Here is a 15,557-nt window from a genome sequence, read left to right on the forward strand (position 1 = left end):
CCATGGTGCCCAAACCCACTTCATATAAGACATCAGTACTGAGTAGAATGGTCTCCCAGTTGCTTGGCATGGGAAGGGAGCAGGATAATATTACAGCATCTACATAAGTGTAATGTCCTTGGGAAATGACATGCTATCATTCTGAGTTTGATATGAGTTTGAAATGACAGGATGCTGTCAAGCAGATAAATGATAAACACTGACCACAGATAATTCATGGATCATGGCATTACACAGGTCTGGGGACTGGCACAATGAATCAAGGGGCTGTGAGTGTGAAATGACCAATGATGAGTAGAGAAATGGACAATTTAATCCCTTAGGTGATAGAGGTCACTGCATTAGGTCACAAGAAGTGAAAACAAGGTCTGGATTGTTGGAGATCTGCTCCATGCACCAGGCTTCCAAGTCAGGATGTCCAGAAAGAGGGGAAAATGGGAAAGGGGAGGGGGAGAAAGAGTGAATCTGCTTTGGATTTAATGAAATCTCAGTTCACTGTGGAATAAGTGTGGTTTTTGTTTACTGCAATGTATTGATTTCACACCTCATTTTTCCTATTAGAGGATGTTGTGGCAGCTATATTTATCACTTGGTGGCTGTGTACTTGGACATGACCAGCCTGCTGCCCTCCAGATGTAGTGGATTGAAGTGTCAGCAGAGTTTCAATCAATAACAGCTGGGGGTTGCATTTAGAGAACCCCAAGGCACTATGAGTACTGGAGAAGACTCCTATGACTCCATGTGATGGCACACAGTGTGAGTATTGTACAGGACTGGGGAACAAAGGTGATGGGGAGGGACACTGACTGTAAGTTCTGCAGTGCAGGGGTTCCATTACATGCAATAACCAGAGCACAGAAAGGCTGCAGGGGTAACCCAGAAATGAATTCTTAACTGCCTGTTCCTTATTATTTCTACATGGGGGAGGGGTGAGTAAATGACTGCAAACCTGGCAGATATTTTTTTGGGGGAGGGGGAGGCAATGTCCCGATTTCAAGTTTTTCTTCTGCAATTTGTAGCTTCTTTGTTATGGCACGTTCTGGAAAAAAAGGAAAAGAGGAAAAAAAGTGAATGCGGTGGGAGGAGCTGCCATGTCTCTAGTCTCCCCCAGCACTTGAGTGACTTCACTGTCCTTTGATTTGGAGCAGAGCTGATTGGCTGGGAGCGCTGGAACACACGCAGAGCCCGGAGCTTTGTCTGAGTTGGAGTGAAGTTGTCCAGATTTTAGGCTGGAGTCAGCAATCGGGGCTGTTTAGTCTGCGGCAGAGCAGCGAGAGGAAATACTGCGGATTCAGCAAGACCCCTGCAATCCATGGATACAAATGTGCACGTGAACAAACTCCTAATGTGACTCCAGTGTGTGCGCTCTGAGCTCATGGCATTTACTGGCTCCTCGGATTCTGCTCCCAATTGCCGACAAACTTTCCCCACTCCGTCGCTAAATATTGCACTGATCGCATAGAATAGATTTGATTCTGCACTCCCCCCTTTATCAGATGCAGGCTGTGCTGGGGCTGCCCAGAGAAGTTGTGGCATCTGCGCTTTGATTTGCTTTATTTGGGGGGAGATGGATCACTGCCGCTGCAGCTTCATGTCAATGGGCTGTGGGGGGAGCGGTACCGGGAAGCTGGCGCTGGTTTTGGCTCTGCTTCTGTCCCTGTGTCTGCTCGGAACCTGCAAGAATTTAAAGTACAAGATCTACGAGGAGCAGATGGTCGGTACCGTGGTGGCCCGGCTGTCCGAGGATGTGGCTGATGTTCTGTCTAAATTGCCCAACCCAAATTCGGTTCGGTTCCGAGCCATGCAACGAGGCAGCTCCCCTCTGCTCTCCGTGCGGGAGGATAACGGCGAGATCAGTATCGGGGCTAAAATCGACCGGGAACAACTGTGTCAGAAGAACTCCAACTGCTCCATAGAGTTCGATGTGATCACCCTTCCCACGCAGCATCTACAACTGTTCCACATCGAGGTGCAAGTGCTGGACATTAACGACAACGCGCCCCAGTTCTCCAGGGCTGTCATCCCCATTGAGATCTCAGAGAGCGCAGCCGTGGGCACCAGAATCCACCTGGACAGCGCCTCTGACCCTGATGTGGGGGACAACTCCCTCTTTACCTATTCACTATCCCCCAACTCCTACTTCAGCATCGAGGTGAAGACCAGGACAGATGGAGCTAAGTACGCGGAACTGGTGGTGATCCGGGATCTGGACAGGGAACTGCAGTCCGGTTATGAGCTGCAGCTGACAGCCTATGATAACGGGGTGCCTCAGAGGTACGGCTCATCACTGCTCAAAATCAGCATCTCCGACTCCAATGATAACAGCCCGGTGTTTGAGAAACCCTCCCACATCGTCCAGTTACCCGAGAATTCACCCGTGGGAACCCTACTCATCGACCTCAATGCCACCGACCCAGACGAGGGCGCTAATGGGAAAGTGGTCTATTCTTTCAGCAGCCACGTGTCCCCCAAAATCACTGAAACTTTCAAGATCGACCCTGAAAGCGGCCAACTGACTCTCATCAAGCCGGTGGACTATGAAACGACCAAATCGTACGAAATCGATGTGCAGGCCCAGGACATGGGTCCCAACTCTATCCCAGCCCACTGCAAAATTATCATCAATGTAGTCGATGTGAATGATAACAAACCCGAAATCAACATTAATCTGATGTCCACGGGCAAGGAGATTGCCTACATCTCAGAGGGGGCCCCCCTGGACACCTTTGTGGCCTTGGTTAGGGTTCAAGACAAAGATTCTGGACTCAATGGGGAGATAGTGGTCAGGCTTCATGGCCACGGACAGTTCAAGCTACAAAAGACTTACGAAAATAATTATTTGATTTTGACCAATTCAACCCTGGATCGAGAAAAAAGGTCCGAGTACAGCCTGACAGTCATAGCAGAGGACAGGGGGGCCCCAAGTCTTTCAACTGTCAAGCATTTCGCTGTACAAATAATTGACGAAAATGATAACCCACCCCGCTTCCCAACCTACAGATATGAAATTGTCATTGTGGAGAACAACTCTCCTGGAGCCCACATTACTTCTGTTAGGGCCACAGATCCAGATCAAGCAGAAAATGGCCAAGTAACCTACACCATCCTGGAAAGCTCTGTTCAGGGTAGTTCTATTACAACCTATGTTACTATTGATCCATCTAATGGGGCCTTATATGCCCTTAGAGCCTTTGACCATGAAGAAGTGAACCAAATAGTGTTTGTAGTGCAGGCAAGGGATGGTGGAATCCCCCAACTTGTTACCAATGCCACTGTGATACTTACTGTTGTAGATGAAAACGACAATGCCCCGGTGATTGTTGTCCCTGTCCTGAATAACAGCACAGCCGACATTACAATCCCCAGAGATGCAGAAATTGGCTATTTAGTAACCACCATCAAGGCCACAGATAGGGACTCAGGAATGAACTCAGAACTGGACTGCTCTATTACAGCGGGCAATGAGCACAATATCTTTATTATGGACCCCAGATCGTGTGAGATATACACCAACATGAGCATGGACATTTTCCCTAATCAGTTTCTGGATCTTCACATCTCAGTGCAGGACAGGGGAAACCCACCCCGGACTACCAAAGCACATCTTAGATTCAACATCATGGACCTGATAGAGATTGCTGAAGGAACTCAGGAACCCTACGTAAAGCAAAGCTCCATGGACATGTCCATGATTATCATTATCTCTCTGGGGGCTATATGTGCTGTTCTCTTGGTCATCATGGTTATCTTTGCTACTAGATGCAACCGCGAAAAGAAGGACAATAGATCTTACAACTGCAGAGTGGCAGAGTCAACTTATCAGAACCATCCTAAAAGACCATCCAGACAGATCCACAAAGGGGACATTGCTTTAGTTCCTACTATGAATGGGACACTGCCTATCAGATCGCATCACAGGTCCTCTCCTTCTCCATCTCCAACTCTAGAACGTGGGCAGATGAGTAGCAGGCAGAGCCAACACAGTCGCCAGTCACTGAGCAGCTTAATGACAATATCTTCTAATCATGTACCAGAAAACTTCTCCCTGGAGTTAACTCATGCTACCCCAGCTGTGGAGGTAAGTCATTTGTTTTCTATCCTCTGTCATGCACTTTGTGCCAAACTCCACATGCTCTGTAAATAGTTCTGTTTGTCAAGTGTTTAAATAACAAGAGAGTCAGACAGGAGCTCAATATTTGCACATTTGCCCTGTTTGCATATAAATCATCTTTTCAGAAGTGGTGTGATTTCATTTTGCATGGCAACCTCCCCAGTCCTTGTGTTGGAGTTATAATAACACTTTAATGCCTGCCTGCTCCACAGTCACCTTCCCTTTCCAGTCTCACTGCAGTGTGCAGGCCAATTCAGTACTCATCATCAACATTATCGCAACTGTTCACTGACTCTTGTGTTTTACCCAAGTTAAATTGACATTGCTTTATACTGTTTATTTCCACTGGCAGGTATCCCAGCTACTTTCCATGCTTCACCAGGGCCAGTACCAGCCAAGGCCAAGCTTTCGAGGAAACAAATATTCCAGGAGTTACAGGTGAGAAATTTAATAGGCCCATCAATCTCAGTGATTGTGTCTCGAAATAATTTACAGTCCGTCATTAAAGTCACGCCTGTACTTTTTTTTTATGATCTGCAGATATGCCCTTCAGGACATGGATAAATTTAGCCTGAAAGACAGTGGTCGTGGAGATAGTGAAGCTGGAGACAGCGATTATGATTTGGGCAGAGATTCGCCTATTGACAGACTTCTGGGAGAAGGATTTAGCGAACTCTTTTTATTGGATGGACACAGAATCCCTTCAGGTAAATTGCACAATTGTTTCTTAATTACTGGTTGATCTTCTACATTATTCCCTTGCTGTCTTGCAAAACGAAACCATCTTTTCAGTTGACTCATCACCCCCTGAATTTAATCTTAAAGGGTAACTCCACCCAATGTTTTGCATAGTGAAAGAAAGTGTGTTCTAAACAACTTTGCAATCTGCAGTGCACTTGTAAATGTAATAGCTAATAAAAGCAGTTTTTGCCTGGACCTTTCTGTTCTTTACAACTGCTGGTTCTGACTCTTGAAACAAGGTTGCAGAAGGGAACAGAGTCATGGTTGGAGGAAAGTTAGCTTCTGCTACTTTCTTCTAAGAGTCGATTCAAGCAGTGCAGATAGGGACAAACAATTATTGCCTTTAATGTCAATCACATTTGGAATTATAGGAAAGTTGCTCAGAATTAAAACATTTTGCATAAGGATGAGTACATGGCACACGTAGGTATTTCCTCACTAAAATTCTTGAAACCTCTCTCTGTTGCTGCCTATAAAATTTTATGAGTAGGTCAGTATGGGCTCATTATTGAAAGAGAATCATGTAAAAATGCCTGTGCTAGTGTTTACATGATTCCCTTTTGGGTATTTTGACACCAATCTTTTACCATTGCCAAAATGTGGAGAGAGGCATCTGAATCCATTATGTTTCATAGGCCTAAGGTACAGTTTGGAATATGCATAGAACATTACTCATTGCATTGCACTTTTGCATTTACATATTTGAATCTCAGCTACCATAGTGATTACTATCTGAGTGAGAACTGCCATACTGCTTAATTAAGTAGAGGCACAGAAATGCAGTAACCACAATGCACCAGAGTTAGGGACTGGTTTCCATTTTAGGTTTATTCTGGGGTTTCTAGAAAAATATAAATGACTAATGAAAGAAAATAAGATAAGTCTAAGCAGTTTTTTAATATGTATATTCATTATCCCTTAGATAATCTCTGCAGTCACTGTTGGTTCTGACTAGTGAAAAAATTAAACAGAAGCAGATACTGCTAACAATTACATTTACAAATAGCTTTAAAGAAAATAAGTAATATATACATAATAAGTTGCTTGGAATTTACATCTTTATAGCTCATTAGAGATTAACATGTTTTTGTTAATGTGTTTACTGAATAGAGGCTCTGTATAAACTCTTATGTACAGAAGGTCAATGCATATAGAAAAGTCAGTTTCCCATAATGCTGAGCCCCATCTGCCCATCCCAGAATCCTTTTGTGTTTGCTCTTTTCTGACGTGAGCCATCATTACCCTGTAGTAAGTTCATATGCTCTAGGAAACATCATCCCAGGGTGCCATGACATATGGGCACATTTTGAAGGGGGCTGGGGGTTCCAATACAAGAAAAGGCATGACAGGTGCACTTGTGTGTTTTGGGAGGTGGGTGTCACATTACTTCTATGGTATTGTATATGACTGATGTACAGAGGTATGTATACTACAGCTCTGTGCATTAGATTAAATGTGATTTGGGAGTTTTGTTCCCTATCAGAGTTTCAATATATAATATGTTCACTGTTTATTATCAGGATTTATTTCCCTTTATACAGTTCAGTAAAAAAATAATAATAATAATAAAAAAAAAAAAAATTATATATATATATATATATATATATATATATATATATATATATATATATATATATATATATATATATACACACACACACAGAAAGGATGAAAGAATAGAGCTCTGCATTTTCACTTGCTGCTAAGAATAACAAGTGCACAGTTGGTAGACATAAGACTGCCACAATATTGAGAATTTTGCCCAGAGCAATGCAGTTCTGCTAAGCAGTAGATTTGATTCTCATGCAAAAGAGCCAAGTGAGCCAAATAGCACAGTGGGAGGAAAGAGGAAACCATAAAGCCACTCTCAGGACTACAGTTATGCAGAAAGCTGTTTTATTTATTTTTTTTTCATGTGAGTGGAACAATACACATGTATGTGCATTTGTACTACAAAGAAGGGATTTCTACATCTCTTTTATTATCTGCACAGACTCCAGATCAGAGAGAGCTGGTATCTACTGCAGCATTTCACGTTTCATGCTAGTGCTGCAGTGCCAGCTATTCTCCAATGCATGTGTGTCATGTGACAGCTAGAAGATTTTTTTTTTTCGCCCCATATTCTTTAGAACTGGATTTCCAAGCCCCGAAAAGAATCTTATACTGCCATAGACATCAATTACATTAGGCGTTTTCTGCCTGTTCATTTTGCATTTCAATTCTTTTATGTGTATTTTTAATCTTTTTTTTTTTTTTGCTCTTTTCTGTTGTGACTCAATGGTCATTGCTCGATTGAACTTTCTGTATTGTCGGAATGTAGGGGTTTGCTGTTCATGATTTCAGTAAAATTGTCATTGTAATATATGGCAGCAGCATTCAGCAGCATACTGACACCCTTCTCCCTGGGTCACTGGGCACACCCACTATTGTGGCTCAAGACACTAATATTTTACCTCTTCTGTTCTGCGGTTTCTCCAACAATGTCTTCTTTTATTCAGCCAACAGCAGCTAGTGTGGCCCCACACAAGTTAGGTATCATGGAGGGTGTCTACTAATCTATTTAAGAATGTCAGCAGAGTGCAAAGGGTTCTTTGAGAACAATACATTAGGTGCCCTCCCCCACAGATAGTGATAGCACACACTCCATGCAGCCCCCAGCTCCTGCTGTTCTTAGTTGTAAGGGCCTTGCAGATGGAACCTATGTTCAATGTGGCCGCATGCTGTATTCCAGCCAAGCCATCTGTCCCCCTTTTATTGTTTTCATTTTGCTTTTCATTCTCTTTAATGCACCGCTTCTGTGATGTGGCTATTAAGGTTCAGTATTTTCTTGTAAACACACCTGGACTGTTTTCACTTAGTAAGTGGTCGCTACACCATCCATAATGGCTTATATTGGTACCATGTGTAACCCTAAATAGCTCCAGTTGGTGTATATTGAATATGGAGGGCACGGCATCTACTTATTCTAGTAGGGTGACGCAAAAGGCTTCCATCAAAGTTGTGATACAAAAAGAGATGCTTTAAACAGGAATGCATTTAGTTATAGCAGCAGGTGCTGCCTGTCAGGAGGTGCATTCATTTATGACAGCCATATATTACAGCATGGAAAAGTGAGTTCCTGCATATCCTAATGAGAGGCATATGTCTTGAAAGATATATGTCAGGAGAGTGTGCTCATTCTGTTGTACTGGGAAATAAATTTGAGGCTGATCTGGGAGTGAACCAACTACTGCCCAAAATAGATATTTATATTTTAATTGCTGGATACAGGTTTGATCTAAGTCATACTGCAACATGTTTGTAAAATGTGCACAGTTCTTCACATTATATATATAGGTGAATATAACAAAGAACTTTTGTTTTTCAGCTATGAGGCTCTGCACAGATGAATGCCGAGTTCTAGGACACTCTGATCAGTGCTGGATGCCCCCACTACCCTCTCCATCATCTGATTACAGAAGCAACATGTTCATTCCAGGAGAGGAGCTCCAGTCCCAGCAGCAACAGCCGCACAATCAGCAACTGATTCAAGCTCAGACCCCTCTGGCTGAAGATGATATGCTTCCCGTTGAGTCCACTGAGAAAAAAAAGAGCTTTTCAACCTTTGGTAAGGAGACTCAGGAAGAAGAGTCGGCAGACGCCTGCACGTCATCCCTTCTCAGTGAGATGAGCAGTGTTTTCCAACGTCTGCTGCCTCCATCTCTGGATAACTATACTGAATGCAATGAAGTTGACCGCACAAACTCCTTAGAACGTAGGAAAGGACAAGTCCCAGCTAAGGCTGTAAGTTACCCTCAAGGTGTGGCAACATGGGCAGCGAACACTCATTTCCAAAACCCCAACAATGTTGGCACTTCACTAAGTAACCATTCAGGCGCACAGCCGTCTTCTAAGTGGCTTCCAGCAATGGAAGAAATCCCAGAGAATTATGAAGAAGATGATTTTGACAATGTACTTAACCATCTGAACGATGGGAAACATGAACTGATGGACGCTAGTGAACTGGTGGCAGAGATTAATAAACTGCTACAAGATGTAAGGCAAACCTAGGTGTTTACCAGGCTTAATTTTTTTTTTCCAATATTTTTGGGAATCTGAAACAAACACAATCTTACTGAGAACTGGTTGCATTTATAAAAAAATGTGTTGGTGCATGTCAAATACTGAGAATCATCATTTTCAGATGTGCACCAAACACGTGTGACTATCTCTATCTGTATTTTAGAAATACATTTGTACCTTATATTTATGTGTTATTTAAAAAGAAATAAATTCTATTTTTGTATTTCGTACGGCATGTTTTGCTACGTTGTTAAAACTTTGGACTGTTTGATAAAAGATACACTGGTGCCGTGACCAGTAGGACAACTAAAACATAAAGGATCTTTTTTTCCTTTTTGGCTTCTTAAATGAATATTTACAGTACCACAAATGTTGCTCTTTTATAAAAGAGTATAATGTGACATTTCTAATCCGTCTCTTGTTAGAACTGAAGCTATGTTAAATTGCATGCAATGTTTTACAGCACATTGGAGGGGAAGAATTTTGCTTTTTCTATGCGCTGTTCAAGATGAATTTACTCAAATGTGCCTATGCAGTGGCAAAAAGATCAGGGAATTTCCATTCCAGTAACCTGCAAAAAAAACAGCATCGGTAATATCCAAAGCTCTCAATCAAAGTCATAGAAACTTTTGCATAGGTTGGGCACAATGGTCCTGCGATAGATGGAAGATGCTGAGATTTGTAGCTTAGCAACAGTTTGTATCATGCAGGCTGCAAATCCCCACAGTGCACAGACATGACTCAGTTTATTTAATTGCAATAAGATATGATTGTACATTTTTACGGTATATAATATAATTCACAATTAAATACACATGAAAACCATTCCTCTCCCTCCCTCCCTCCCTCCCTCCCTCCCTCCCTCCCTCCCTCCCTCCCTCCCTCCCTTCCTTCCTTGCTTCCTTCCTCTGTTCCTTCCTCCCTCCCTCCCTTCCCTCCTTCCTCCCTGCCTTCCTTCCTTCCTTCCTTCGTCCCTCCCCCCCTTGAGAACAGGGTAGCATTTAGTTCAAGTGGACTGCTGTCATGAGATAAGTGATAGTACAACACACCACAAGGTGCTCAGTTAGGGCAGCTATAGCTGGAGATCATTATCTCATGACATGGACACAGCACTTGGGCTTGTTTACTAACACTGGGTACATCTGTCCAATGCAATAATTCATAGAAACCAATCAGCAATTAGCCTTGGTGAGTCTACTTCATGTAAAATACTGTAAGCAAATTTCTGATTGGTTATTATGGTTTACTGAACTAGGGTGAATTGGCCCAGTGTTGGCAAATTAATCCCACCTAGTCGCCCATGACTCTGCTTAATTAGAAATATTTGACAATTACTCATAAGTTCAGTTTGTCCTTCATTTCAAGCTAAGGCCCCATGTTTATTATAGTACTTATGTATAAATTAAAACAGCTGTGTTTTAAGGAGCTAAATCAGGGATGCCTATCCTGTGGCCCCAGAAGTTCAATTTCTCAGAGTTGAAATTTCTGGGCTAAAGCACTTTTTGATTCCTGCAAACAGGCAATAAAGATAAGCAGTTAGTTATATCACCCTTCACAAGTCTAGCCCACGTTGTATTTGAATATCATTATTGGTATTATTTCTTATGAATGCAAGTTGTGTTATATTTGACCTTTCTTTTAAGTGCAAACTGAACATACAAATTGTTCCATAAAGACAAATACCATTCATTTAATCCTTTTTTTATACTGATCAAACACCTGTAGATATGACTGCCACTTGTTTCACACCGACAATAAAGTCTTGGATGTACCTATGCTCATACGCTTTGTTTCTGTAATCCATAATTTAAAGAATGTAAATGAGTAATTTTACTTAAGCTTATTTTTCTTTTTCTTTTCAGTGTAACTTTCTTTGGCAATTTATGTTAAAAAGTTTTTATCTCTGGAGACACGGTTAATTTATTATAGCAGGTCAATGCTGCAGTAAAACCCGCTGTGCTAGCCAAGAAGATGATGCAGTAATCTAGAATAAAGCATCCAGCCTGTCAAAATAACATATTTAACGTGTATACACAATGCAAATGCCACTATCAATTGCCAAGTATCCATAGGAATCTTTACTGGACCTGATATTAACAATATTTTCAAGGGCAGAAAAGCTGTCTGTGTTCTCAGAGAGATCTATATTTGGAGTACATCTTATTCCAATTTTATTATCATGATGTAACCCTGCTTTATTCATTCTTTTTTGCCTACTTTTCCAGCTCTATCAAGGCCCAGCATATAAAAAAAAACAATAAGATATATATATATTTTGCCTTTAATGTACTTGTACATTTTTAAAGAATATGGCTGTGATTTATAAAAAAAAAAAGTAATTTTGGTACACTGGAATGCTCTATATGAATATGATTTGCTTGGGACCAAACTTTCTCTGACTTAGCTTATACTTCTCAAAATACAAAATAAAACAAAAAAACATGATAAGGAGATAAAGGAGAAGTTTGATTGTCCATAGCCTTCTACTGAAATCGATAACTCAGACCACTGATATTTTAAGATCTGAAATAACAAATTCCTGATGGCTGGGCCATTGAATGGTCTAAAGCTGGCCATAGATGCAAAGATACAATCTTACGAATCGAGGATTCGTACGATTTTTGGACTGTGTGTGGAGAGTCCCGACATTTTTCGCCCGACAGAGATCGGTCGTTTGATCGATCGGACAGGTTAGAAAATTTCCGTCGGCTGCCGATAATTTCTCTGCATGTATTGCCGATCGTATGATTTTCAGTCGGGCAGAACATCGGTTGATCTATTCTTTTGTACTTTATTTGATCTGAATGGTTAATGGTAGGTCGAGAGATGGAGAAGTAAAATAAAAAGGAAACATAATGAAAATGAACATGAGGGCTTATTTACAACCATAATTTCAGTGTGCAAAATGCAATTTTGATAGAAGTATCCATGTTTATTTACCCACAATGCAGTATTTCCCTCCATAAAGCCAGCGTAACTGTGGTCACAAGGGGAGATGCCTCTGACGCAATAGCCGTCTTTAGTTAAATTACACTTCGATGCAAATCGGGTAATTGCAAAAAAAAAAAAAAATGTCAGGATGTCCTTACTTTGGCCATTTGGGCACAAGTTCTCATCTATTAACACAGGCCGTTGTGGGAATTCAAGACCTACCACCGCCTTTGAGGGTGGCATCAATAAGTGCACTTGTTCACATTTTTTAAGGAATGGGGGCTCGGCACAATTATGCAGAGGTGCAAAATGCAGCCTTAAATCCAAATGAAATACATTTGCACAAAGCTTGCTGCAAACTCCACTTATTGGTAGTAAAGAAGCCCTATAGGGGTGTATATACTTTTGATAAAGAGATGCCACGTTTACATGGAATTTACTGAGTGGGTTCCATTATTTGTTTGAAATGACTGAAATAAACAGTTTTTATGTGACTCTTGACCAGATGGATTGTTTTAACTTTGTTTCATTTTTATTAATTGGCTGCAAAGGGAAATGATACCAATTTACCACTGGAACATGTTATCATTGATATCTCATGTATCTTTTAATGGTATGCTCTTTTCCTGCATAATTATTTCTCGCCAGTTTTCAGAAAGAAGAGAGGAGCTAATTCCATCGTTCCTGATAATGGGTCAAAAGTTTCTCATATGTGTAATGCTCAGAATTGTGGAGAGATTGCATCTCACACAGCACAGACCATAACTGGAAGCAGGTACTTTCTATAGAGTTGTAACCAAAGAAACCTGAATTAGCACGAGCACAGGGGACATAAAGGAAGCTGGTTATAAACACAGGGCAGGATGAACGGTATTGGCGCCAAGTGTGATACTAGAATTACTGTGTCTCTGCCCCTCAAGTCAAACTATACACCACATTGACATCTCTCTCCTTTTGGACCACACTAAACCCATTCTTTTCTCTGTGACCCTTTCTTCTCGTATCTTTGCTCTCCTCTTTGTTGTGCTGTCTCTTACCCCCTCCTTTTCAGTCCCTATTCACCCACATGTTATTTTAGCTAATCAAGGCTAACTGAACTCAACTTTATCATCTTTATCTCTGTAACTTTCAGTAACTCCTACATATACTCAATTTTAGAAAAAAATGGTATCTGAATCATTTTAATTGAGATATGTTCTCCTGGTTAATGTTTGGATTTTCTGCTCTGGTTTCCTCCCAAACTCCAAAAACATACAGGTTAACTGGCTTCTGATAAAATAAACCCTAGTATGTTTTAGTATATGTGATATGGAAATGTGATAGGGACCTTATATTGTAACTCCACTGGAGCAAAGTGGTGAATTATGAATAAACTCTGTAATGCGCTATGGAATATGTCAGCGCAATATTAAGTAAAGATCAATAATAATCATAATACTATTTGTTAAACAGAAAGGAAAATACAAAATGCCCAGCTGCGCTAGCCAAATAAACTTTATAAGATGTACGGTTATTTTCAAATACTGGAGCTGATATTCTGGCACAATGCCTAACAGTTAAGCTAAATTTCATGGTTGTAATAATTTACATAAATGATTTAGTATTTCTTGTAGCCCTTCTCAATAGCATGGAGGTTGTAAAAGTGCTTTTTCTGCATTGCCCTGCAAGAGCTTACAATCTAAAGGGGAGAAGTAAAGCTAGACACACACAGGCAGAACCACTTGAGGTCATCGAATGAGCAGAGCTGGGCCTGCTTTGGCCCCCCACATACTGAGCCAAATTGGGTTGATCTGATCATTGACCCTTATACAGGGAGATTCAATCAATACAAAACAAGAAATAGGACCACAGGAATCAGTGTGTAAAGCACTTATCACAGTGATCAGTTGGTTCAGCTTGGGGAGCGGATAAACCAACAGCAGAAAAAAGGAGCATCCAGGCACTTAAAAAACTCCACAAGGGCTGTCAAAAAAATAATATAAAAAATATTTTTTTTTTATTGTAGATTAATTTAAACGGTCAACACCTCCACTGGCCCTCCAAAACATCAACATCTCCATTGGCCACATGCGTTTCGTGCCTCCCAGGGCACACCCTGTATAACCTGCCTTCTGCAGGGAGACCTACTGAGACTTGTAGGATGAGGACTCCATCAATATGCACTCCTAGTCCAAAGGGGTTTTCATATCAAAACGACTTTTGGTGGACCCCATACACAAGCCAATAGGTTGCTGATTGGAAGGACCAAGTCAGCAGCTTTTGTCAGCATGTATGGCAAGCTAAAGTTTTTAAACTTTAGAAGGTGAGGCCTTCTTTCCCACATACATTAGTCATATTTGTGCATGTTAGATGTATATTCCCTTCTATCTATATGCTGCCACTTACATGGTAAATACTTGTTAATAATAATAATAATAATAACAATAATTTATAGCTGCTGTTAGGTCCTTTCTTTAATAGATGCCTCTGTGTCAGCATACACCATTCTTTCTATCCTTCTTATATCCAAATGCTATCACCACAGTGTCATTGGCACACGTGATTGTCAGTGGTTCTGCTGCTGCTGAACTACAGTTTCCAAAATTCTAATGATAGCAAAGGTTGAAAGTGACTGCTGTATAATAGGGCATATTAACTTAATTGCAGAGCAACATAAAGTAGGACAAACTTGTCCATCTGGAGGCCCGTGGGCCAAATGCATAGTTCTTTGTATTGCATTATTGCCTTATAATAATCCTACCGCTAATCACGGGAGATAGTAGATAATAGGCCAACGGCATCGGAAACTTGGACAGCACTGAAGTAGGACATGATTTATTTGCCAGTAGTTTGCATGAAAGAAAGCTAACTAGTTAAAGACTAGCATTCATTGTAGCTTTCGATAAAAAAATACGTTTATGGTTTTTTTTCTAGTCTTAACTTTACAGGTTTTGTTTTTTGGGCACATAATACGTCATGATGATTCTCCTTATTAATGCCCCAAATAGTGAACCACTTCAAGCTTAAATAATCTGACAGCAGAAATTACTTTCTTTTTTTTTTGTTGAAACAATCATTTGCCAGCTGTAATTAATCATATTTTATGACTGGAAAAAGACTTGATGAATAGCCTTTAAATGGCGACTCAGTATACAATTGTAGTAATTAATTTTGAATGATGTTAGCTTTACAGCTTGATGAATCTCACAAAGAATCTTTCAACTGTCTTGACATGGGAGCATTTTCCATGTTGTGCTGTCTGCAGGCGTCTAACACAAGGATGTACTGTACCTGCTTATCAAGATAAGGTCAAAGAGAATACCAGTGATTTTGGCTTCTCTCAAGCAGATTGCAGGCTGCATTAACTATAACTGCCGTAGCAATTTAATATAACTTTGCCTAATTACAGAGACCATATAACACTCAAAACTAAGTGGCTTTGTGCAGACAATGTCACCGTTTTAATTATAATAATAAAATTCCACATTTTTACTTTGAAAACCATCAGTGCCATAGATATACTAAAAGGATTTTCTACTGCAAAAATAGGTTTGTTTCAAATTTAACTCATATCAAGGTTATCCGAAAAGGTCCCAGATTCATTCACAAAGTCCGGCCAGATGCCCGGAATCAGCTTAAGCAAACACAAAAGGGGAAAATGAAAACAAATTTGTATCTGAGAACAGAAGGGTTGCATCTGGCAGGTCATTCTGAGACCACTTCTGGAATGGAA

At 40.8% G+C, this 15,557-nt stretch overlaps 1 protein-coding gene across 1 annotated transcript; it reads left to right on the plus strand.

The window, feature by feature from the left end:
• The first annotated feature begins 438 nt into the window (after positions 1-438).
• On the plus strand, positions 439-10,689 carry pcdh18.L (protocadherin 18 L homeolog). Its single transcript, XM_018231826.2, has 4 exons — positions 439-4,078; positions 4,464-4,549; positions 4,652-4,818; positions 8,220-10,689. Exons 1-4 carry the CDS (start codon positions 1,568-1,570, stop codon positions 8,900-8,902), a joined length of 3,447 nt encoding a protein of 1,148 aa, XP_018087315.1. The 5' UTR covers positions 439-1,567; the 3' UTR covers positions 8,903-10,689.
• Positions 10,690-15,557: the final 4,868 nt, after the last annotated feature.

Source organism: Xenopus laevis, chromosome 1L (genome assembly GCF_017654675.1).
Source record: "Xenopus laevis strain J_2021 chromosome 1L, Xenopus_laevis_v10.1, whole genome shotgun sequence".
Classification (NCBI taxonomy): Eukaryota; Metazoa; Chordata; class Amphibia; order Anura; family Pipidae; genus Xenopus; species Xenopus laevis.